This window comes from Rhinolophus sinicus, chromosome 7 (assembly GCF_057876585.1).
Source record: "Rhinolophus sinicus isolate RSI-liver-muscle chromosome 7, RSI-T2T, whole genome shotgun sequence".
NCBI lineage: Eukaryota > Metazoa > Chordata > Mammalia > Chiroptera > Rhinolophidae > Rhinolophus > Rhinolophus sinicus.
Window position 1 is genome coordinate 36,680,518 of NC_142507.1, and position 23,755 is coordinate 36,704,272.

At 37.0% G+C, this 23,755-nt stretch overlaps 1 protein-coding gene across 4 annotated transcripts in view; it reads left to right on the top strand.

Moving 5' to 3' along the window:
* The first annotated feature begins 1,051 nt into the window (after nucleotides 1-1,051).
* The window catches only part of AGL (amylo-alpha-1,6-glucosidase and 4-alpha-glucanotransferase), a 70,421-nt gene continuing 47,717 nt past the window's right edge, over nucleotides 1,052-23,755 (top strand). The window contains exons 1-5 of one of the 4 annotated variants that reach the window (XM_019747026.3): nucleotides 1,052-1,190; nucleotides 2,033-2,182; nucleotides 21,435-21,645; nucleotides 22,195-22,361; nucleotides 23,238-23,441. In XM_019747026.3, coding sequence (XP_019602585.3) covers nucleotides 2,101-2,182; nucleotides 21,435-21,645; nucleotides 22,195-22,361; nucleotides 23,238-23,441 — 664 coding nt within the window. In that variant the 5' untranslated portion in view covers nucleotides 1,052-1,190; nucleotides 2,033-2,100. Of the gene's footprint in view, nucleotides 1,191-1,333; nucleotides 1,461-1,666; nucleotides 1,955-2,032; nucleotides 2,183-21,434; nucleotides 21,646-22,194; nucleotides 22,362-23,237; nucleotides 23,442-23,755 lie in introns of those variants that run through there. The other 3 variants (XM_088799457.1, XM_019747025.3, XM_088799458.1) reach the window with 3 other exon arrangements.

Below are 23,755 nucleotides of genomic sequence, written 5' to 3' on the forward strand. Positions count from 1 at the left end.
GGGAATAATGGTGTGTTTTTCCAGGATGTCAAGTGATTGTTTTTTCAATCTAGTTGTGGAGGGTGCAGCTCACTGGCCCATGTGGGACTCCAACCAGCGGCCTTGGTGTTAAGAGCACCACACGCCAACCACCGAGCCAATTGGTCACCCAGTATCTTTAGATTTTTTTGTTTTTATTATTGGGGAAGGTGTGTTTTTCCAGGACGTCAAGTCATTGTTTTTTCAATCTAGTTGTGGAGGGCGCAGCTCACTGGCCCATGTGGGAATGGAACCAACGACCTTGGTGTTATGAGCACTGTGCTCCAACCACTGAGCCAACTGGTAGCCTAGTATCTTTAGTTTGTAACCAGTTACTATTCTTAAACCTACAACAAACAAAATAAGAGCCTTTGCCAAACTCCAAGCCTTTCGTCCATTTTCTCACTATTATTAGGTGCCTTCAAAAAGCTCTGGAAGATGGGTTTTCTTTTCCCTCAGGCATAAAATCTTAGGCATCTGGACCACGCACGAATTTCTGGCTTAAAATATGTGCAGCTGCAGGCAAAATAGATCCTTCATTTCAGACGCTATTCGGATCTATACAGTGTACATGAGGTACAACCAGCACTGCAAACACAAGTATTCACACTGAATTGTTTGTACGCTGGCCACACTTCATCTTCCTAGTCCTTTCGCAGCTTCATTCAGAAAGATGTGCCCTGTCTGTGTTAGGACAAGAGATGCTGGACACGTGAAGGATGGACTATCAGAGACAGGAGCCAGGCCCCTTATTTGACGCACGGGAAACCAAGGCTCAGAGAATTTAAGCTAAGTAAATTTAGCCCACGGACAAACTTATATTTAAAAAAAATTAATGGAAAGACACAAAATACGTCGTGGTAGAGATGGCACCGGACGCCAGGTCGCTAGCGTCGCACCACTCAGCTGTTCCAGAAAACGACAGCCTTCCAGCGCAGCGTGTTAATATTCAAATGCTCGCAGGCAGACAAGGAGCGGCGCCCCCCGGCGGCCGCGCCCCCGTCGCTCCGAGAGAAGAGCCGCGGGCTGCCCGGCGCAGCCGCCTCCCAGACCCCGGCCAGCGGCTCCCACGCTCTCGCGAGACTAGCGGTTACAGTCAGCGGGTGCAGAGCCTCCGGAAGCGGGCTGGCTGGGCTTGCGCGGCCACCCGGGGCTGGCACGCTCCACGCCAGGTGGGTGGGGTCGAGGGTCTCCGCGGGGATCGGCTGGAGGCGGAGTCACGGGGAAGTTCTCTGCCACTCCCCGAGCGGCCCGGCCCGTCCCGCTTCCGCCGCCCCTCCCTTTGCCCTTCACGGCGCCCGGCCCTTCTAGTTTGGGGCTTCTTGCTGCGCCTGGGCAGCCTGCCTTTCTTCCCGTTTGCTTTCCTTCTCGTCCCCTCCTGACTTTAACACCAGGGTCTCGGGTCCTGCAGTGTCCCAGGAGCCGCACGTATAACTTGCTCGGTGTAAGTGCGAGGAATGCCGCTGGCCTCTGGGGAAATGCCTTCTATCTATAGCTCAGTCTGTACATTCTATGTCTGGGGCAGCTATTCCAGGGGTAACAACTGCTTTCCTCTGTTCCCATCTCCCCATTGGTGGCTTCCGACCCGAATTTGGGAATGCGGAGATGTCCCACCTGTTATCTTGGAGCAGGCTAATTAATCTCCTGTAAGCAGAAGTGTCATTTGGAGTCTTCAACGCCGGTTGGCTCGGGACTGGGAATTTTCCCCCCTAACCCAACTCCGTGCTTTCCAATACATACTATTTTTCTCTGAGGCTACTTTAGAATTTTTGGTTTTTGTTTTAATTGTACGAATCTGTAATAACAGAATTTTTGCTTTGGTCATACTGTGCTTGAAGTGTGGAAACAACTGTCAACTTGCCTTCTCTGGTCTTGTTTATAAGATTCCTTTTTTTTGTTAGTTTGCTCTGCTAGGATTAAAACACATTTAGAACATGTAAGTGCAGCTGCCAGCCTTAGAGAATTTAAGATAATAGTTATTTTGTTTATCTTAACTTTTTTGTTTGTTTCATAGGGGTAACTCATTGGATTTCAGAGTTCTTTTAATTCTTCTGCAAAACTTCAAATTCTCCAGAAGCCAAAATGGGACACAGTAAACAGATTAGAATTTTACTTCTGAACGAAATGGAAAAGCTGGAAAAGACCCTCTTCAGACTTGAACAAGGTCAGTAGCAAGTTATTTGATTAGCAGTCTTTAAAATTTTTAATTCATTGTCATATTAAATTTTTTAAAACTTTAAGATGAATTTAATTTCCAAGGAGTTTACTAAACTCAGTTTGTGCAAACACTGTGCTGTGTTCTAAAAATATTACTAATGAAAGTTGATTTTATTTGAAAATGTTTTGTATCAGTCATGTTAGAAAAGGGATAAAAGAGGCCACTTTTCTTTGCATGCTAACTTCCACTTAAGACGAGTTGCATATATGGTCAGAAGATTGACCATATTATTTCTACTAGCATTTGTTATTAAAATGTAAATTGCTTCATATGTAATTTTATTTTGGGCATAGCTATAGTTTTAGTTATTTATAGCTCTTACTCTTCCTTTACTGGAATTTTGAATTAGCAAAATAGATCACAGAAAAAATAAGTTACTTATGATTATGAAAAGCCTCTCAAATATGGAGAAAGGTAAAAGCTGAAAATATTTTTTGCCAAATAAAAAGTGAAATAACTGATCAAATTATGTTGATATGTATTTGAGCTGTGATTTAAAAGATCAAATTATACTTCTATAAGACTAATTAAATAGATGCTTTATTTCCTTAGATTTTTAAATTTTCCTACTTTGGAAATATTCCACACTCATTTTTGTTAATATGACTTGTGAAGTAGAAGTTCATGTATGAAAAATAAAATGCAATCCCTTTTATTAGTGTACCAAATGGATATTGGTAGTAGTAAACATTTTGCAGGAATTTTTCCCCCCAGTATCTCGAGTTAAATTTTCAAAAATATTTCAGCCATCAAATGTGTCACCTCCATGTCAATTTTTCATCTTCTTCCAACTTTGGCATTTGAGATCACTGAGTACTTACTCCATTTTTGGCTTTCCTGACTCTGCACTTTTCTGTTTTGGGTTCTTTTCCTACCCTCTTGAGTAGTCCTGGTGGTGTACTCTCTTCCTTCCACATTTCAATTGTGTATATCTGCGAGGAATCCCTTTTTATTTTTCTGTTCTGCCCTCAAAGAATTATGCATTCTCATGGCTTCAGCTGTTGTCTTCATACTGATGACTCCTTTTGGAAGAAGGGCCTTGAGCTCCTCTACTTGTTTTTTGGAAGCTGGCGATTCTAATGGCAAGAGTAGGGAACTAGAATTTTCCTGGCTTTACTGCTAACAAATTGTTTGACTTTGGGCAAGTCACATTAATTCTAAACATTAATTCCTTTATTTGTGAAGTGAAGGTGTTAATTTCTGCTCTTCTCCCTGACTGTGCTTTGAGGCTCGAAATTAATAACGTATGGCTTTAAATCCTTAAATAGCTATAAGGCATTGAAAGATCACATACCTATCTATTCCTGCTCTGGATTCTTGGCTTCATCCCAGTATTGTGCTATAGAATGGCCTTAGGATAGCTCCACTTGGATATGCTTAAATCGTACATGTCCACAACGATCTACTTCCCATTCTCAAATCTTCTTTATTTCTCAGCTTTCCTGTTTACTTTAGTGATTCTCCATTTTCATAGTTTCCAAGGCTAGAAACTTTGTACTCCTCTTTGGTGATTTATTCTCTGTAACTGCAATCTCTCTTTAACCCCTGTCATTTCTTTCCGAATATCTCTGCTTGCCTGTCTTTCTGTCTCTTCCAAATGCCTGAGTATGGATGCTAGAATAATCTTCCTATTCCATCTCTTCCCTTTTTATTAATTGGTGTCTGTAAAGTCAAATTTAAACACCTTTGTCTGGCTTCCAAGACGTTCTGTAATGGAATCCACCTTCCCTAGCCAAGATTGCATCTCTTTTTCTTTATTTTAATTTTTTAAAGTTTTCAATTACAGTTGACGTACAATATTATATTAGTTTCAGGTGTGCGGCATAGTGGTTAGACATTTTATAACTTACAAAGTGATCCCCAGATAGATCTAGTACCTACCTGGCATCATACATAGTTATTACAATATTATTAACTACATTCCTTATGCTGTACTTTATATCCCATGACTATTTTGTAACAAGATTGTATGTCATTGTCCCCCATTATTAGTGTCCTACATCTTTACAGTTACCCTGTGAATTCTCTCCCCAGGCGCTTTTCTCATGCTTGTCCTCACACCTCCACTACTGTCAGATTCCTCCATATCTATTAAATCCTCTTACTATCATTCTGTGTATTGCCTACATCTCAACTTGCAGCTAAAATTCCACCTCCTCCATGAAGTCTTTCCGTAATTTTTTATTATCTGCTTTCTTTGATTTTCGATTACACAGTGGGTAGTTAAGTGCTGAACAATGTAGCAGTGTCTAAAAACTCGTAAGTCTTACAGTGTCCAGCTAGAGTTTAAGATCTAAGAATAGGGACAGTATCACAGACCTAGTGCAGTGTACAACAGTTAATACACCCTTGCTGATTGATTACAAAAAATGCCAGTTAAAGCTAACAAAAATTGTAAATTTGTAAATTCATCCAAGCTATTTGAAGACGGGATTGTGAGGGGTTTATAAAATAAAAAATGATGTGGTTTACTCCGTAACTCTAGTTAAAATCAGTAAATTCATCCAAAATATAAATGGGAATATGTAGAAAGTTTTGTATAGTAATGATGTAGTCATAGTATTTTAGAAGATAATTGTAATGTGAAAGATGAAGAGAAGGATCGTTGGATACAAGAAGTCATTGAAGAGGCTATTTTAAAAGCATGCTTGGTTAGAGATAAGGGATACATCAGAGTTGAAAAAGTGGGGACAGAATATGAGATATTTTAAAATTCATAGGACTAATTTAGTGTAGAAAAAAATCTCTGGCAATTTTTAGTTCCTTCATTTTTAGTTGGTCACAAAGCCCTTCTTTACTTTTCCTTAAGAAGGATTCTTTCCTATTTTTGAAGCTAATATCTATAGATTCTTCTAATGCAACAAGTACAAGACTAAATAATCATCTTTCTTAGCCAAATCATAACCTTTCCCTGTATTTCCTATCTTATTTAGTGGCAGAATAATGAAGAAAATCAGTACTCCCAAAACCTGGAATCCTTCCATCCTTTATATAGATTGGTCAAATTTCAGTTTTTACTTTTTTTTTTTTTTTTTAAAGATTTTATTGGGGAAGTGGAACAGGACTTTATTGGGGAACAGTGTATACTTCCAGGACTTTTTTCCAAGTCAAGTTGTTGTCCTTTCAATCTTAGTTGTGGAGGGTGCCGTTCAGCTTCAAGTTGTTGTCTTTCAGTCTTAGTTGTGGAGGGCGCAGCTCAGCTCCAGGTCCAGTTACCATTGCTAGTTGCAGCGGGTGCAGCCCACCATCCCTTGTGGGACTCGAGGAATTGAACTGGCAACCTTGTGGTTGAGAGCCCACTGGCCCCTGTGGGAATTGAACCGGCAGCCTTCGGAGTTAGGAGCACGGAGCTCTAACTGCCTGAGCCACTGGGCCGGCCCAGTTTTTATTTTCTTTTTACAGAAAATATTTATAAAGATTCCTTGATTAGGAGCTCAATTCTATGTAAATTGGGTGGAAGGAACAAAATAGAAAAACTTATAGTTTACAATAATAGTTTAATCATTGTCTTGCTAGTTGCCTAATATGGCTAATCTGAGTCAAGTATTCCTAGTGTTAGGAGGAGGAATAAGATAGCTACACCATGTACTGCTAGGACCTCAGCTAATTTTAGCAAACTGTGCAATTAATTATGGAATCTGACATACTCTAGGTATTCTGATGTTTCACGTACTGTATATTAGAATTTTAGTTTCAGGGACTTTCATTAGAGGTCCACAGAGTGTCTATATGTACCCTTGGGAGTATGCGCTGATCTATCTATTGGGTATAGAAAGAAACTATAGGATCTGTCTTCTTTTTTGTCTCCTCCCCCCTCCTCCTCCTCTTTCTCTCTCCCCCCCCATCTATATTTGTTTATAAAAAGTAAATTTTGCTGATACATGAGTTGCTATTGGTACTTTCAGTTTGTATGTCAGATGAGTTATAAACAAAAATACATGTTTTGAGGAAAGAGTGGGTGTTGTAGGTCTAGAAGGGGTTAACAGTCACACCATCACTGCTTTGCTTGCAGTATGTTGTCATGAATTACACTATTACCTAAGCCAGGTTAAGTAGAGATACAACTTATGTTATCTTAACTAGTAGAGTCTTTACAATACAAAGTATTGTAAAGATACAAGATTTTGTATTGTAAAGGCTATGTATTGTATAATTTATGGTAGAGTAGCCATAAATGCCTCTTTTACCTAAGAGGTTGTCAAACTTACAGATGAGTTATATAGCATTTGAAGTTTGCTGTTTGAAATGTGTCCATTTCCGGAATGACATGTACTTTTCAATAGTATGAAACTTAGAAAATATATTCAGAAAAATATTTTTAGAAAAAATAAACACAATTTAACTCACAGGTAAACATCAGTGAGAAAGCTGACTGATTTTTTGATGGAAATTGATGCTATAGAGATTAATTCAGCACTTTTTTTCCTGTAAAGTTTCACAAAGCAAATATTTTCAGCTTTACAGTCCATATACATTCTGTTGCAGTTACTGTACCATGAAGCAGCCATAGACAACAGTACATAAATGAATGGATGTGGCTGTGTTCCAGTAATACTTTCTAGAAACAGATAGTAGGCTGGATATAGTTTGCTGACTCTTGCTATAGCAAGAGCATGTTGAATATGTATTTTTAGTAACATTTCCATCATTAATGATTTTACCCATATTATATGGGTAATATGAATATGAATAATGATTTTAGTAACATTCCAACATTAATAATTTTACCCATATTAAATTAATAATATGCCCACTTTAAAAAATTAACAAAAATTTCTAATCGGTTTAAAATCTTCCAAATAAAGGATTTGTTGGTTTTCAAATCATCTGTTTACTATATAAATATAGAACGTCTTCTGATTAGCTTGTTAAAACAATTGATATATGTCAGAGAAAATATATATTTCCTAGCGCATTTCAACAAAAATTTTTACATAATTTGTGAATGGGATTGAAAAGGTAATGTCATGGATTAGTAGACATAGCCACCAAGAATTTCTTCCATTTGGACATGGGTATCTTTGTGTGGTAGTTTTTCAAACCTGAGGTCATTACAACAAGTATCAAAATAAACAGAACTGGGACTCTTTAAATTACTTTATCACAAGATGTTTAAAACTAATGAAATTTATTTAATCACATTGCTTCCACGACAGATATTATCAGTATCAGTTTTTAGTGAGAGCTAAAAGATCTTTCCATCTATCAATACATAAAATTAGTTATTTAAAATATTAAATATATCTTACCCTTATTTTTGTGTTTTATAATTTGCATAGTCTATTAAATCATCATACATGCGTGTTATATAAATAAATGTTCCTATTTGGAGAATGCTTGTCATTTTTTCTGAAGGCAGAAGGCTGGTCCAAATACTGCTTTAGAAATTTTGCTTGAGTTTTAACCTTTGTACTATAGGTTCTGTGAATCCTTGTGTAATGAGAAAAACAATATTTGTATAAACTGAACAGGGACAGGTTGTTTAAATATGCTCAGAAAGTTAATCTCTGATATTTGTACTGGTTCAAAATGACACCATTTCTTCTGTAATGAATTTAATCATTCTTGCAGAAATGTAGATTTTTTAAAAATTTATTGGGGTGACAATTGTTAGTAAAATTACATTACAAAATTTTTTTAATACATTGGGGTGACAATTGTTAGTAAAATTACATTACAAAATTCAGTTGTACAATTCTGTATTACATCATCTATAAATTCCATTGTGTGTTCACCACCCAGAGTCAGTTCTCCTTCCATCACCCTTACCCTCATCTCCCACCCCCCACCCCGCTTTCCTTCTGGTAACCACTAAACTATTGTCTGTGTCTATTTTTTGTTTCTCATTTGTTTGTCTTGTTCTTTTATTGTTTTTGGTTTATATATCACACATCAGTGAAATCATATGATTCTCTGCTTTTTCTGTCTGACTTTTTTCGCTCAGCGTTACACTCTCAAGATCCATCCATGTTGTCACAAATGTTCCTTATTATCTTTTCTTACCGCCGAATAGTATTCCATTGTGTATATATACCACAACTTCTTTATCCATTCATCTATCGAAGGACATTTTGGTTGTTTCCATGTCTTGGCCACCATAAACAAAGCTGCAATGAACATTGGAGCACACGTGTCTTTATGTATAAATGTTTTCAGATTTTTTGGGTAGATACCCAGCAGAGGATTGCTGGGTCATATGGTAATTCTATTCGTAATTTTTTGAGGAACCTCCACACTGCCTTCCATAGCAGCTGCACCAGTCTGCATTCCCACCAACAGTGTATGAGGGTTCCTTTTTCTCCACAGCCTCTCCAACACTTGTTACTATTTGTCTTGTTGATGATGGCCATTCTAACTGGGGTGAGGTGATATCTCATTGTGGTTTTTATTTGCATTTCTCTGATGATTAGTGATGTTGAGCATTTTTTCATATGTCTATTTGCCATTTGTACGCCGTCTTTGGAGAAATGTCTCTTCAGGTCCTCTGCCCATTTTTCAATTGGGTTGCTTTTTTTTTTTTCTTGTTGAGTTTCATGAGCTCCTTGTATATTTTGGGTATTAGCCCCTTATCGGAGGCACTGTTTGCAAAAATCTTCTCCCATTCAGTTGGTTGCCTCTTTATTTGTCCGATGGTTTCTTTTGCTGTACAGAAGCTTTTAAGTTTCATATAGTCCCGTTCGTTTATTTTAGCTTTTACTTTCCTTGCCTTTGGAGTCCAATTCATAAAATGCTCTTTGAACCCAAGGTCCATAGTTTCAGTACCTATCTTTTCTTCTATGCAGTTGATTGTGTCAGGTCTTATGCTTAAGTCTTTGATCCATTTTGAATTAATTTTGGTACATGGTGACAGATAGCAGTCCAGTTTCATTCTTTTGCACGTGGCTATCCAATTCTCCCAGCACTATTTATTGAAGAGGCTGTCTTTCCTCCTTTGTATGTTTTTAGCTTCTTTGTCAAAAATTATCCGTCCATGTTTATGTGGTTTTATTTCTGGGTTCTCAATTCTATTCCATTGGTCTATGTGTCTGTTTTTCTGCCAATATCATGCTGTTCTGATTATTGTAGCCCTGTAGTACAAGCTGAAGTCAGGGAGTGTGATACCTCCAGTACTGTTCTTTTTTCTTAAGATTGCTTTGGCTATTCGGGATCTTTTGTGGTTCCAAACAAATCTGATGATTTTTTGTTCTATTTCTTTAAAAAATGCCATCGGGATTTTGATGGGGATTGCATTAAATCTGTATATTGCTTTGGGTAATATGGCCATTTTAACTATGTTGATTCTTCCAATCCATGAGCACAGAATGTCTTTCCATTTCTTTGTCTTCTTCAATTTCTTTCAAAAATGTCTTACAGTTTTCAGCGTATAGGGCCTTCACATCCTTGGTTAAGTTTATTCCTAGATATTTTATTATTTTTGCTGCAATTGCAAAAGGAATTGTTTTTTTATTTCTTTTTCTGAGATTTCATTGTTAGTATATAGGAAAGCAATGGACTTTTGTATGTTGATTTTGTAGCCAGCAACTTTACTGTATTCGTTTATTGTTTCTCATAGCTTTTTGGTGGAGTCTTTAGGGTTTTCTATATATAGCATCATGTCATCTGCAAAGAGTGATAATTTAACTTCTTCATTCCCAATTTGGATGCCTTTTATTTCTTTCTCTTGCTGATTGCTCTGGCAAGGACTTCCAATACTATGTTGAAAAGCAGAGGTGATAGGGGACAGCCCTGTCGTGTTCCTGAACGTAGGGCAAAGGGCTTCCGTTTTTCACCATTAATTATGAGATTAGCAGAGGGCTTGTCATATATGGCCTTTATTATGTTAAGGTATTTTCCTTGTATTCCTATTTTATTCAATGTTTTAATCATAAATGAATGTTGTATGTTGTCAAATGCTTTTTCTGCATCAATTGATATAATCATATGATTTTTGTCCTTTATTTTGTTTATGTGATGTATCACATTGATGGATTTGCGGATGTTGAACCATCCTTGTACCCCAGGGATGAACCCCACTTGGTCGTGATGAATAATCTTTTTAATGCATTGTGTATTCGATTTGCTAGAATTTTGTTTAGGATTTTTGCATCTGTATTCATCAGAGATATTGGTCTGTAGTTTTCTTTTTTTGTGTTGACCTTACCAGGTTTTGGTATCAGGGTAATGTTGGCCTCATAAAATGAGTTAGGGAGTACTGTTTCTTCTTCAATGTTTTGGAAGAGTTTGAGCAGGATCGGTATTAGATCCTCTTTGAAGTTTTGGTAGAATTCACTAGTGAAGTATCTGGTCCCGGACTTTTGCTTTTGGGAAGGTTTTGAATGACTGATGCAATTTCGTTACTGGTGATCGGTCCTTTTAGATTTTCCAGTTCTTCATGGTTCAGCCTTGGAAGGCTATATGTTTCTAAGAACTTGTCCATTTCTTCTAGGTTATTGAATTTGGTGGCATATAGTCCTTCATAGTATTCTTGGTTGATCCTTTGTATTTCTGTGGTGTCCGTGATAACTTCTCCTTTTTCATTTCTGATTTTGTTAGTGTCTTCTCTCTTTTTATCTTAGTGAGTCTAGCCAAGGGTTTGTCAATTTTGTTAATCTTTTCAAAGAACCAGCTCTTTGTCACATTAATTTTTTCAATTGTCTTTTTGTTCTCTATTTCATTTTGTTCTGCTCTGATTTTTGCTATTTCCTTTCTTCTGCTGACCTTGGGTTTCATTTGTTCTTCTTTTTCTAGTTCTTTAAGGTGTAACATAAGGTTGTTTATTTGGGATTTTTCTTGTTTCTTGAGATAGGCCTGTAATGATACAAATTTCCCTCTTAAAACCGCTTTCGCTGCATCCCCAAAATTTGGTAGGATGTATTTTCATTGTCATTTGTTTCTATGTATCTTTTGATCTCTCCTCTAATTTCTTCTTTGACCCGGTCATTCTTTAAAAGTATGTTGTTTAATCTCCATGTGTTTGAGTTTTTTCCTGCTTTCTTTTTGCAGTTGATATCCAATTTCAAAGCCTTGTGATCAGAGAATATGCTTGGTATGGTTTAAATCTTCTTAAATTTGCTGAGGCTGAGTTTATGTCCCAACATATGGTCTATCCTTGAGAATGTTCCATGTACACTAGAAAAGAATGTATAGTCTGATGTTTTAGGATGAAGTGCTCTATATATGTCAATTATGTCCATTTCATCTAATGTGTCATTCAGGGTTGCTATTTCGTTATTTATTTTCTGTTTGGATGATCTATCCATAGCTGTCAATGATGTATTTAAGTCCCCTAGTATAATTGTGTTTTGGTCAATTTCTCCCTTTAGTTCTGTTACTAGTTGCTTGGTATGTTTCGATGCTCCCTGATTCCAGGCATAAATATTGATGACTGTTATGTATTCTTGTTGTATAGTCCCCTTTACCATTATGAAATGTCCATCTTTGTCTCTTGTTACCTTTTTCACCCTGAAGTCTGTTTCATCTGATATCATTATGGCTACACCTGATTTTCTCTGAGTACCATTTGCTTGGAGTGTCAATTTCCACCCTTTCACTTTGAGTCTATGCTTGTCCTTGTAGCCGAGATGTGTCTCTTGGAGACAGCATATGGTTGGGTTTAGTTTTTTGATCCAATCTGTTACTCTGTGCCTTTTTATTGGTGTGTTTAGTCCATTTACATTTAGGGTGACTATTGATATGTGAGGATTTCCTGTCATTCTATCTTTAATTTTCTGGTAAGGCTGTGTCTCCATTGTTTCTTTGCCTTTTTGTTGTTGTCTGTTGTTTCTGTGTGGTGGTATTCTATGATGTTTCCCCCTCTGTTTCTTCTTTTATTACAGTATACATTTCAGTTCTGGATTTTTTTTGAGTGGTTACCCTTAAGTGTATGTAAAAGAAAGTTTGATATTTAGAGTATTCCATTTTCTGCAGCCATGCCCATATTCCGGTTGCCACAAAATGTCCCTGTTGATGGTGGTCGAATCAGCCACCATCCAGGTGGATATCTTTGCTGGATATATTATTCTTGGCTCATAATTTCTCTCTTTCAATAGTTTGAATATTTGGTTCCACTCCCTCCTGGCTTGTAGAGTTTCTGCTGAAAAATCTGATGATAATCTAATGGGCTTTCCTTTGTAGGTTACCGTCTTCTTTTCCCTGGCTGCCTTGAGGATTCTGTCTTTGTTGTTGATTTTTGACAGCTTCAATACAATGTGCCTTAGAGGCCAGTTGGGATTGAGGTAATTAGGTGTTCTATTTGATTCTGGATTTGAGGATCCAGTTCTGTCCACAAGTTTGGGAAGTTCTCATCAACAATTTGTTTGAATATATTCTCTGTTCCCTTCTCTCTTTCTTCTCCTTCTGGTATGCCCATTATTCTTATATTGCTCTTTCTGATGGAGTCAGAAAGTTCTTATAGAGTTCTTTCATTTCTTTTAAGTCTCAAGTCTCTTTCCTCTTCCATCCGTGTCATTTCCAGGTTTCTATCTTCGATGTCGCTGATTCTTTCCTCCATTTGGTCAACTCTACTGCCTAAGATGGCTATTTCATTCTTAATTTCTTCTATTGAGTTCTTAATCTCCAGAAATTCTATATGGTTCTTTTTTAAAATTTCAGTCTCTTTTGTAAAATTCTCATGTTGTTCTTTGATTGTGTTTTTGAGTTCATTAAACTGCCTTTCTGTGTTTTCTTTCATCTCGCTGAGTTTTTTCAGAACTGCAATCTTGAATTCTCTGTCATTTAAGTCACATATTTCCACATTTTTAAGTTCCTTTTGTGGAGACTTTTCACTTTCTTTCTGAGCTGTCTTGTTGCCTTGGTTATTCATGGCAATTACTGATTTATTATTTCTCTTCCTAGACATCTACAGGAGTGGCTTCTGCAACAGGTTGATAGGAAGAGGTCTTTCTTTTGTTTTCCAGTACTTGTTGGTAGAATGTTTTATTTTCTCTCCGACTGTAGCCTTTTTTTCTCCCTCACACGGTAGTGCTATGTTTTCTCTGCACTATTCCAGCTTCTCACACAATGGGGGGATTCCCTCGGAGACGGGCTTCTCCTCTGTTAATAGTTCGCATGGATCACAGGGCACAGTGTCCCGGTGGGCATGCAGAGAGCTTTTGAAGTTCCAAAGCTCTTCCTGCACCAGATTCAGAGCCTGTATATTTCAGAAGTTCTGTATACTCCTGCAGGGATCCGCCCAGATAGGTGGGGCCAGGGGCGGGGTGAGTTTTAAGAGGTGGCCCAGAGCAATGGCGGCGACCACCACCACAGCCGGTCCTGCTTCCACAGCAGGTCCTGCTTCCACTTTGCTGGAACTAGTTGGGCTGCGAATCTGTGTCTGCGGTCCACAGTTCTCAGAACAGCAAATGTTCTGTTCTTTTGATCTGGCACTGCTACTGTTCCGCTTCTAGCACCAGGCAGTTGGGGGCAGGGCGAGCTCTGGGAGGGTAGGGAGGGGGCGGCTAGTCTCAGTGCCTAAGGCTTCCGTTCTCTGCTCGGCAGTGAGGGCTTAAACCACAGTTTTCAGCCTTTTTCCCTCAGTCTTTTCTCCGAGGTCTCTGCCGTGAGCGTTGGGTTCAGCTGTGTTATATGCTGCCCCCCTCAGTCCTGTGGGCCATAAGCGGAGCCCTAGCAGTCCGAGTTCTTCCCTCTCCCGCAGCTGCGGTAGTTCCGGGAAGCAGCGAGCTCGGAGCACTGAGCTAGGTCTGTGTCCTGTGCCCGTGCGGCTCCGTCTCCGCACTTCTCCCTTCCCTTCTCTCCTGCTCGTGGGATTCACCCACCTTTAGGTGAATTCAGTGGTGGGCCTCTTCGTCTTGCCTGTCTGCTGTGCAGGGAGTCTTTTGTGGAGTTATTGTTGTTCGATTAGTTTTAAATTCCAGGGGAAGTTTTCAGAGGCTCACCTCACGCTGCCATTTTGATGACGTTTCAAGAAATGTAGATATTTATGATTCTCACAGTCACTAAGTATTAAAACTTCCAATTTTAGTTAACTGGACAATTATTTTTCAGTCGATCCTTTCATAATTGTAGCTCTAATTTAAAAATTATTTCCCAATTATAAAATTATAGAAAAGGCCGCCGGTTGGTTAGAGCGCAGTGCTCATAACACCAACATCACTGGTTCAATTCCCACATGAGCCAGTGCGCTGTGCCCTCCACAATTAGAGTGAAAATAATGGCTTGACTTGGAGATGATGGGTCCTGGATAAACACACTGTTCCCCAATATTACCCAATAAAAATACATGTATATATTTTTTAAAAATAAAAATAAATAAAAGTATAGAAATGTATAGAAAGTCTTTATTCTATGCTTTTTTGTTTCAAAACAAAATTTGATTTATACTATCTAAAGAATTTTGAAAACTGCTTGTAGTATTATGGTGTGTGAATGCCACCTCCTTGCTGACTGCCACATTTCAGCCATAGTTTTATCCAGAAAGGATTTCAAAAGACCTATATAGATGCATAAAATGTAACAAAATAGAATATAAAAGTAGCCATGTTATTAAATAGCTTTTGATAGCATAATTTATAATGAATTCACAGTATTCCAGCTAGCAAACTACCGTAATTTGTACCATAATTTGTACCACAATTTATTTACTCATTCTCAATCATTAGATATTTAGTTTGTCAGTTTATTTGATTATAATAAATGCAGCTGTGATGAACATCATTATATATAATCTATGTTTACATTGCTGATTAACTCTTCAGAAAATAAATGTCTATATAAAATTATTGGGTCACAATAATGTAAAGATTTTGTAGGGTATCCGATGGACGCTTGTCTCGTGAGGGAGACAACCTCAGGGAAGATGTAGATGCCTGATCACTGCACTGTACACCTGAAGCTGAAGCTGAATAATAATGAGTGTCAACTACAATTTTATATGTGTGTGTGTGTGTATATATATATATACACATATATAAATATATATATAGTTACAAAAAGTGAAGTATAGCATTAGGAATAGAGACAGTGGAAATGTAATGGCTCTGTGCAATGTCAGGGATAGTGGATGGGGGGAGGGGGGTTGTCACTGTGTGAGGGATATAAATGATAAATCTCTAATTATTACATGTTTTGTGCACCTGAAACTAATAAAAAAAATTATTGTGTCAAAAAGATAAACCTAATTAACAGTATATTTATGCCAAATTGCTTTATAGGAAAATTTGTGTATGTTATTACTTGGGAAAGAAATTATTAGTTTCACTATACAGTGTGAAAAGTAAAAGTGAGTCCCCGGATTTTTGCAAAGTTACTTAATAACTCCATTTGGATTATTTGTTTCTTGCTTGCTAAAGGCATTTACTATGAATAAATTTATAGCCATATTTTAGTCCAATCTAGAAATATGGTTAATAGTATTTATCATTGGACTATATTTTTTAAATGAATGCCTAGAACTTGCATGACCTCACATTATCCATATTGTACTATGCAAAACAGAGCATTCATATTTCTCTAGGCAATCATAGATGTATTTAATTGGATTAGAGTAAATTGGAAGAGTGCAGCATTCTCTTAATATCTTTTACAGAAATCTTTTTTCCACAGAGAGTATCTTACCCAGTGTTTAATATTATGGTGTAGAATTTACCGTCTGTCAAACAGCACTGTGAGAGATTTCTACTAAAAAGCAATTTTAGACATGACTGAAACATCTACAAGGTGTGATCAAACAATACAGTGAATGTTTAAATAAAAAATTTATTACAGTAGAAGACACATTGCCATTAAACCCCCTCAAAATACTCCCCCAACACCCTTATCCCATCATTCTTGCCACTTTCTGACGCATGTTGTCTTTTATTTTTCCCTTTGCCTATTTGTAAGATATTCTCTTTGTCACTGGTTTTGACCAATTTGATTTGGATGGTCTTTGGTGTAATTTTCTTCGTGTTTCTCGTTTGGGAGGTTTGTTAAAGTTCTTCGATCTGGAAGTTTATTGTTTTCATCAAATTTGGGAGTTTTTGAACCAATTACTTTTTTGAGGACTCTAGTCACCTGTATATTAGGCCATTTGAATTGTCCCACAGGTCATGGATGCTCTTTCAATTTTTTTTAGACTTGTTTTTCCCTCTGTTTTTGTTTCATTTTGCATAGTTTCTAGTCCTATGTCTTGAAATTCATTAATCTTTTTTCTGCCATGTCTCAACATCCATTAATTCCATCTTGTATATTTTTCATCACAGACGTTTGTAGTTTTCATCTCAAAAAGTTTGATATGGATCTTTTTTTGTTTGTTTTTGTGTTTTTTCTATTTCTCATGACTTGACTAACTTTTTGAACATATGGAATACAGTTATGATAACAGATGGCCTTCCTTATCTTAGTTCAACATCTATGTCATTTCTGGGTTGGTTTTCATTGATTGGTTATTCTCCTTGTTATGGGCTATATTTTCCTGCTTTTTATGTCTCATAGTCTTTTTTTAGATGCTAGACATTGTCAATTTTACTTTGTTGGATGCTGGATATTTTTGGATTCTTCTAAATGTTCTTGGTCCTTGTTCTGGATGAAATTAAATTACTTGGAAATAATTTACTGTATTTTGCCATGTACAATGCGCTCCCATGTATAATGCACACCCACGTTTTTGGCCCAAACTTTCAGGGACAAATCTTTCGTTTTAGTTTTTTAATTCAAATTGTTATTTGTTTACATTTATGTACTTGTTTTTTGTATTATAAAGGAATTTTAGCATTTATTTTTTAACATATTATGGTACAAGAAATTTTATGTAACAAATAATTACAAAACACAAAAACAGTTACAAGGTACAAGAAATTTTATGCACCGGTAACAAATTTACGGTATTTATACATCATAGAAGGCCAAGAACTGTTCGTTGTTGCAAGTTTGTCATAAGTTCAACAAAACCGATTATTGTATTTCAGGGTGTTAGTTTGCATACAGATATTGTTATTTATTTCTAGAGTTATACTTTTAACTCATAAGCATAAATTTAAAAATTTAGAACATTTAAATAGATACAGAATTAGTACTACCCATGTATAATGCGCATCCTTATTTTTCCTTTACAAATTTGGGCAAAAAAGGTGCACATTATACACAGCAAAATACGGTAATCCTTTTGAGTTTTACTTTTATGATTTGTTAAGCCAGTCTAGAACTATGCCCTGTCTAGGGCTCATTAATCCCCACTACTGAAGCAAGATCCTTTTGAACTATACCCAGTGCCTCATGAGTTATGAGTCTTTCCAGTCTACCTGGTGAGAACAAGCACTATTCCTGGTCTGTTATTTTCCTCACAGACATGCACTGATCAATATACTCTGCTGAATACTAAAGGGAGACCTTCCACAGATCCTTGGAGTTCTCTCCCTATGCAGCTTTCTCCTCCTCTCTCACCATACCTGTGCAAACTCTAGTTGCCTTAGATTCCACAGATTCTTAGCTTCATCTCTTCAGTGCAGGAAGTGGGTTGAGCTGTGCCTGGGTTCCTCCTCCCTGTGCCTCAACCTAGAAACACTTTCATGGTAGGCAGGGGCAATGGTAGGGCTCACCTTGTTTATTTTCCATCTCTCAGGGATCACTGCCCTTTGTGGCCTCATGTGCAGGATCTTGAAAACAATCATTTTATGTATTTGGTGTGTTTTGCTGGTTTTTGTTTTTTTTTTTAATTTCAAGGGGAGGGGGGCGTAAATCCAATCCATTTTATTCCATGTTTGCCAGAAGCAGAAGTCTTAAGTCTTTTATATCTTCTGTTTCCGCTCTGTAAAATACACCACATAAGATACCTGTTTGGTCAACTCCCTCACCTTCTCTTTAGCAGTTTTTTATTGGATGCTGGACATTGTGAACGTTGTATCTCTGGATTTTGTTGTCTTGCTTTAAAGGAGTGATGAGTTTTATTTTAGAAGCCATTTACTTTATCTGTGGATCAGCTTAATCCTTTTGAGGCTTGTTTTTAAGCTTTGATGGGATAGGTTTATAGTAGTTTTTACTCTAGGACTACTTCAGCCCTACTACTTAAAGCATGGCTCTTTCGTTTTTGCTTTTTTTTTTTTTTTTTAACTTTTTTTTGGCGGAGGGTGGCGGATATTAAGGAACAGTATGTTTCTCCAGGGCCCATCAGTTCCAAGTTGTTATCCTTCAATCTAGTCGTGGAGGACCCACCTCAGCTCCAAGGCCAGTTGCCATTTTCAATCTTTAGATGCAGGGGGTGCAGCCCACCATCCCATGCGAGAATTGAACCAGCAGCTTTGTTGTTGAGAGCTTGAGCTCTAACCAACTGAGCCACCTGGCTGCCCAAGGAGTGGCTCTTTTGAATACAAGTATTCAACAAGGTCTCTTTACTCTGGCTGCTTAAAAATTGTAATGTCTCCTACGCCTCAGTGAGCTCTGCGAATTGTTCAATTTACAGCTCCTAGTACTTACTCTTTATCCAGTCTCAAGGAGCTGAACCCTTCTCATGTACAGCTAGCTTAGTATTCAGGCAGACTCAAGATGAGCCTACGTAAACTTTCTGGAGCTCTTCCTTTGTATGGCTCCCTTTTCTGCAATACTCTTCCCTGAAAATTGCCGTCTCTTCACCCTCCTCAAACTCTAACCTCTGCTTCCTCAAATCTGTGAGACTGCTGTTCCTGCTCCCTGTGTCACAGCCAAGGAAGACTTCCAGTCTGAAAGCTAGAGAGTTCACCCTTCTCTCAGGCATCACAGTCCTTCACTGCCTATTTCTGAAAACAGTTGTCTTATATATTCCTTCTAGTTTTTCACCAGAGGGCAAGTCCAGTATCAGTCATTCCATTATGGCCAGAAGCACACGTCTTCAGAGTGATATTTTTCATGCACAAGTTAGGTCACGTCACTCCTCTGCTCAGAACTGTTCAGTGGCTCCTCATTTCATCAGAGAAGCCAAAATACTTACAATGGCCTTCAAGATTCTGCATGTTCTGGCTCCCCGTTACCTTTCTTTCCTCATATCCTGCTGCTCCTTTCAATCCTGGCATACTGAGCTTCTCGTTATTTCGGGAACCACTGTGCATGCTTCTACCCTAGTACTCTTGTGCTCTCTGCTTCCTTTGCCTGGTCAGCACTTCCCCTGGATGGCCATGGATAGCCAAGTGGCTAACTCCCTCACTTGTCTCAAGTAATCATCCTATTTTAATTTCTCAGTAATCATCCTACTTAAAATTGCTACCACCTCCTCACCATCTCCCCTTCTCCCCTGTTTTCCTTAAGCTGCTCTGATGTGTTTTTTCTTTTAGCATTTATCCCTTCCTGACATACTATTTTTTCTTATTTCTCATGTTCATTGTTTAATGGCTGCCTTCCCTTTTAGGACTCAAGCTCCACAAGGACAGAGAGCATTATCTGTTCTGTTCCCTGTTACATGGCACGCGCTCAGTACATACTTTTTATTTGTTGGGTGTTTAGTAAATTGAGCGTTAAAAGTATAAATATTAGCATGCCTCTTCTCAAAAAGTTCTTTAAGCTTCAATATTACAAGCAACAGAAGTAAATTTTCCTGCCTTCATCAGTTATTATTGCCCATCATTAATTGAAATGTTCTATTCAGGTTTAAAATGTATATGCTTTATATTTCTAATACACTTTACCGTAATCAGAATTTTCATATTCTAAAACTAGAATCAAGGTTTGTAGTCTGTTTTGAACCAATGAAAATTTTGTTTTTACAGTATAGTTATAACTATAATAGGTTATTTTTTTACCTCTATGGCAAAATACTTGTATTTTGCCATAGAGGTAAAAAAATAACCTATTATAGTTATAAAATACTTGTATTTTGCCATAGAGGTAATGTAATATAGAAGTCTCAGATACATTTTGATAAAACTAGCTTGGCTTGTGCAAAAGTGGGAATGACTGGCTCTCAGAATTCCAAGAAAGGCTTAAATAACTAAACCGTGAAGAGTAGGGATATAGGCAGTAGTATGCTGGAGTCACGGTGTGGCTCACAAGAGTTGATTGTGCATGTTCCCCATTCCATGGGCAGTGATGTCAAGTTGGTAGCTTGAGATTGTCCAGTGGTGAGATTGTTTACGCCAGGAAGTCAGCAGACACTGCAGATAAGAGCTCCTCATCACACCCGCCCCACCCACAGCCTGTACAGCCACTTATTAAGCCTTTATTACCACACCTCTGGATTTGAGGAGATATCAGGAACGACGGGTGTCAGGGACTCAAATGCCTCTAGAACTCCTGTTAGAAATCCGAATTCTGCCTTTCTAAAGGTTGACTTCCCTGAGGGACGGCTGGCTTTCTCCATGAGATGAGGTAGTTGTCCCAGGATATCTCCCAGCTTTTACATACTATCACATACTCTGACACCACAGAGAAACTCACTATCTCTGTTGCAGTTTGAAAAATACTAGCAAAGGTCTCTGGTTAGATCCTTACTGCTGGGCAGTCAGTTCAGGGGTGGGGGTGGGGGATTGGAAGGGGTTGTGCGGATCATAGGAAGTGGGTCATTTAAGAACTGGCATATCCCAAAGGAGCCATGGGAATAGGAATCAGCTTCCAGGAGAAGGATAGTACAAAACAGGCAGTTCTGTGATGTATACTATATATTAAAATATAAAATTCAGCTAAATTGGAATGCAAAGTAACCAAAAACAGCATTACATATTTGGAATATTTTAAACACAGTTGAGAGTTTTTGTAATATAAAACATATTATAATATAAAACATATAATATAAAAACAGAGTTTTTATAATACTTTAAATAAAACATCTATTTTTTATTTTAATTAAATGTATTGGGGTAACATTGGTTAATAACATAAGTTTCAGATGTACAACTTTATAATACAACATCTATAGACTCCATTGTGTGCATATCACCCACATTTAGTCTCCTTCTGTCATCATATGTTTGACCCCCTTTACCCTCTTCGTCCTCTCCGTACTCCCCTTTCCCTCGGATAACCACCATTCTCTTGTCTGTATCTATGAGTTTGTTTATTTTGTTTGTTTGTTTGTTTGTTGCTTTTTTATATCCCACATATGGGTGAAATCATATGGTTCTTATCCTTTTCTGACTGACTTATTTCACTTAGCATGATACTCTGAAGAGCCATTCATTGTTGCAAATGACAATATTTCACTTTTTATGGTTGAGTAGTATTCCTTTGTTTATATATGCCACTTCTTTATCCAAAACATCTGTTTTTTAATTTGGTAATTTAAATCCTACAATGAGTTTATAAAAATGGTCTTTTTGTTTAGGGTTTGAACTACAGTTCCGATTAGGCCCAACTTTACAGGGAAAGGCAGTTACTGTACATACAAATTACCCATTTCCTGGAGAAACATTTAATCGAGAAAAATTTCGTTCCCTGGAATGGGAAAATCCGTCAGAAAGAGAAGATGATTCTGATAAATACTGTAAACTTAATCTTCAACAAGCTGGATCATTTCAGTATTACTTCCTTCAAGGGTAAGTGATGTGTTCTGTATGTAAAACAAAAGTTTATTCTATAATTTGAACTTATCTAACTTATAAAAAGTCATTATATGAACCATATAGTGCAATTTTTACAGGAGTTTCTTGAGACGCAAATCGAATATGGTTCTTCAGTTTCTAGAAAGTGATTGTAAGGCTCATTGCAGATTCAAAGTTTTGTTGTTATTGTTTTAAGTAAAAGCTTAAATACTCTAGTCTTTTCATGCAACCAGATTGTAGGATACTTTTTACCTGAGTGCCCTTGTTATTATTGGCAGATTTTAGTACACTTGTTTATTCCTTAAAGCAAAATTATTATATATTATATGTATTGTATTACATTATTATGTAGAGATTAGAAAAGAATAAAATTTGGCTTTTCCATTTAGTTTTGTTACAACTCTTTAAATGATTTTATGTGTTTTAAAATATATTTTTAAATGGACCAATTCACTTCCAGTTAGAGATTCATACTAGCAGATGAGAATTTTTTTTTTCCTATCATTAATTGAGAAGTTTCTGTTTTGTGTTTTTTTTCCTTAGAAATGAGAAAAGTGGCGGGGGTTATATAGTCGTGGACCCTATTTTACATGTTGGTGCTGATAATCATGTGTTACCCTTGGACTGTGTTACTCAACAGACATTTTTAGCTAAGTGTTTAGGACCCTTTGATGAATGGGAAAGCAGACTTAGGGTTGCAAAAGAATCAGGTAATGTCAGCTTTCTTTCTTTTCTTCTTTTAAAAAATAAATGTTATTGTCTGTGATACAGATTTCGAAGGCTTTGTGTTCGCCTTTCAATTTTGCTTCTTAGTATATTTAGTAATATACATAGATGGAACCATTTGAAATTGTTGATACTTGACCATTTTTAACCTGTAAAAATGATAAATTATATAGTTGAATTTAATAAATTAAGGAACTCTGTGATAAAATGTGATCATTATAATTTCTAAGACTACTTTGATATATAAGAATTAGTAGTAAGCTATTAAAATGTATTGGAAAATGCATTATCATTATACATAATTTTAATTCAACACACTAATAAACACTCCTCCATGTGGAAGGCATGTATAAATGGCTGTCATACGTACCAAGAGTAAAATGCAACTTAAGTTATAGTTTACTGTTCAATAAAGGGTAATACTAATATTCTACTTTCAAACTGAATATAGTGTGAAGAAAGAAATGAGAAGTTCACTGACTTTACAACAGAATACAAGTACTGTGCAACATTAAAAGTAGAAGAAAGACATATTGATATACTCGCATAGGATATATTTTCTACATGTAAATTGAACCCCCAATAGTAACAAGGCGCTGTGTGATTTTTTCAAATACATTATCTCATGATCTCTGTCTTGTGTATGAGGATATTGATGTCCTAAAAGATTTAAGTAGACTTACTTGAAGTCACTTGTGGTACAGTTTGGATTTGAACCCAAGCCTTTGACTCCTTTTCTAGTAGTGTGGTTGCCTTGCTATTTAGAATTATTTAAGGAAATTATATTTTGCTTAGTTTTAGGTGTTGTTTTTTTGTTTGTTTGTTTTACAGAGGCCTTTATTTATTTTCTTGCCTTGCAGGCTACAACATGATTCATTTTACCCCATTGCAGACTCTTGGAGAGTCTAGATCATGCTACTCCCTTGCTAATCAGTTAGAATTAAATCCTGACTTTTCCAGACCTAATAAACAGTGTACCTGGAAGGATGTTGGGCAGCTAGTGGAAAAACTGAAAAAGGAATGGAGTGTTCTTTGTATTACTGATGTTGTCTACAATCATACTGGTATGTGCTTTAACTACTATTAATTTTGATGAAAATATTACATTCTAATTATTTCATTCCTTGCTGTTTTATATAACAGATTTTGAAAACACAAATGATGCTTAGGTGTCCTTCAATTTTAAAATCACCTTATATGATCACTTTCCTGTTTTTTCTTTCAAAGAAAACAGTGTTAGTTGAAGATATAATCAGTATGTAAGTATTTGCATGTCATGATCATAAAAACAGGAAAGTGATCATAGAAGGCACTTAATGATCACATACTTCATCTTACAGTATTAATACTTTTTAGACCATCTAATGATCCTCTGTAG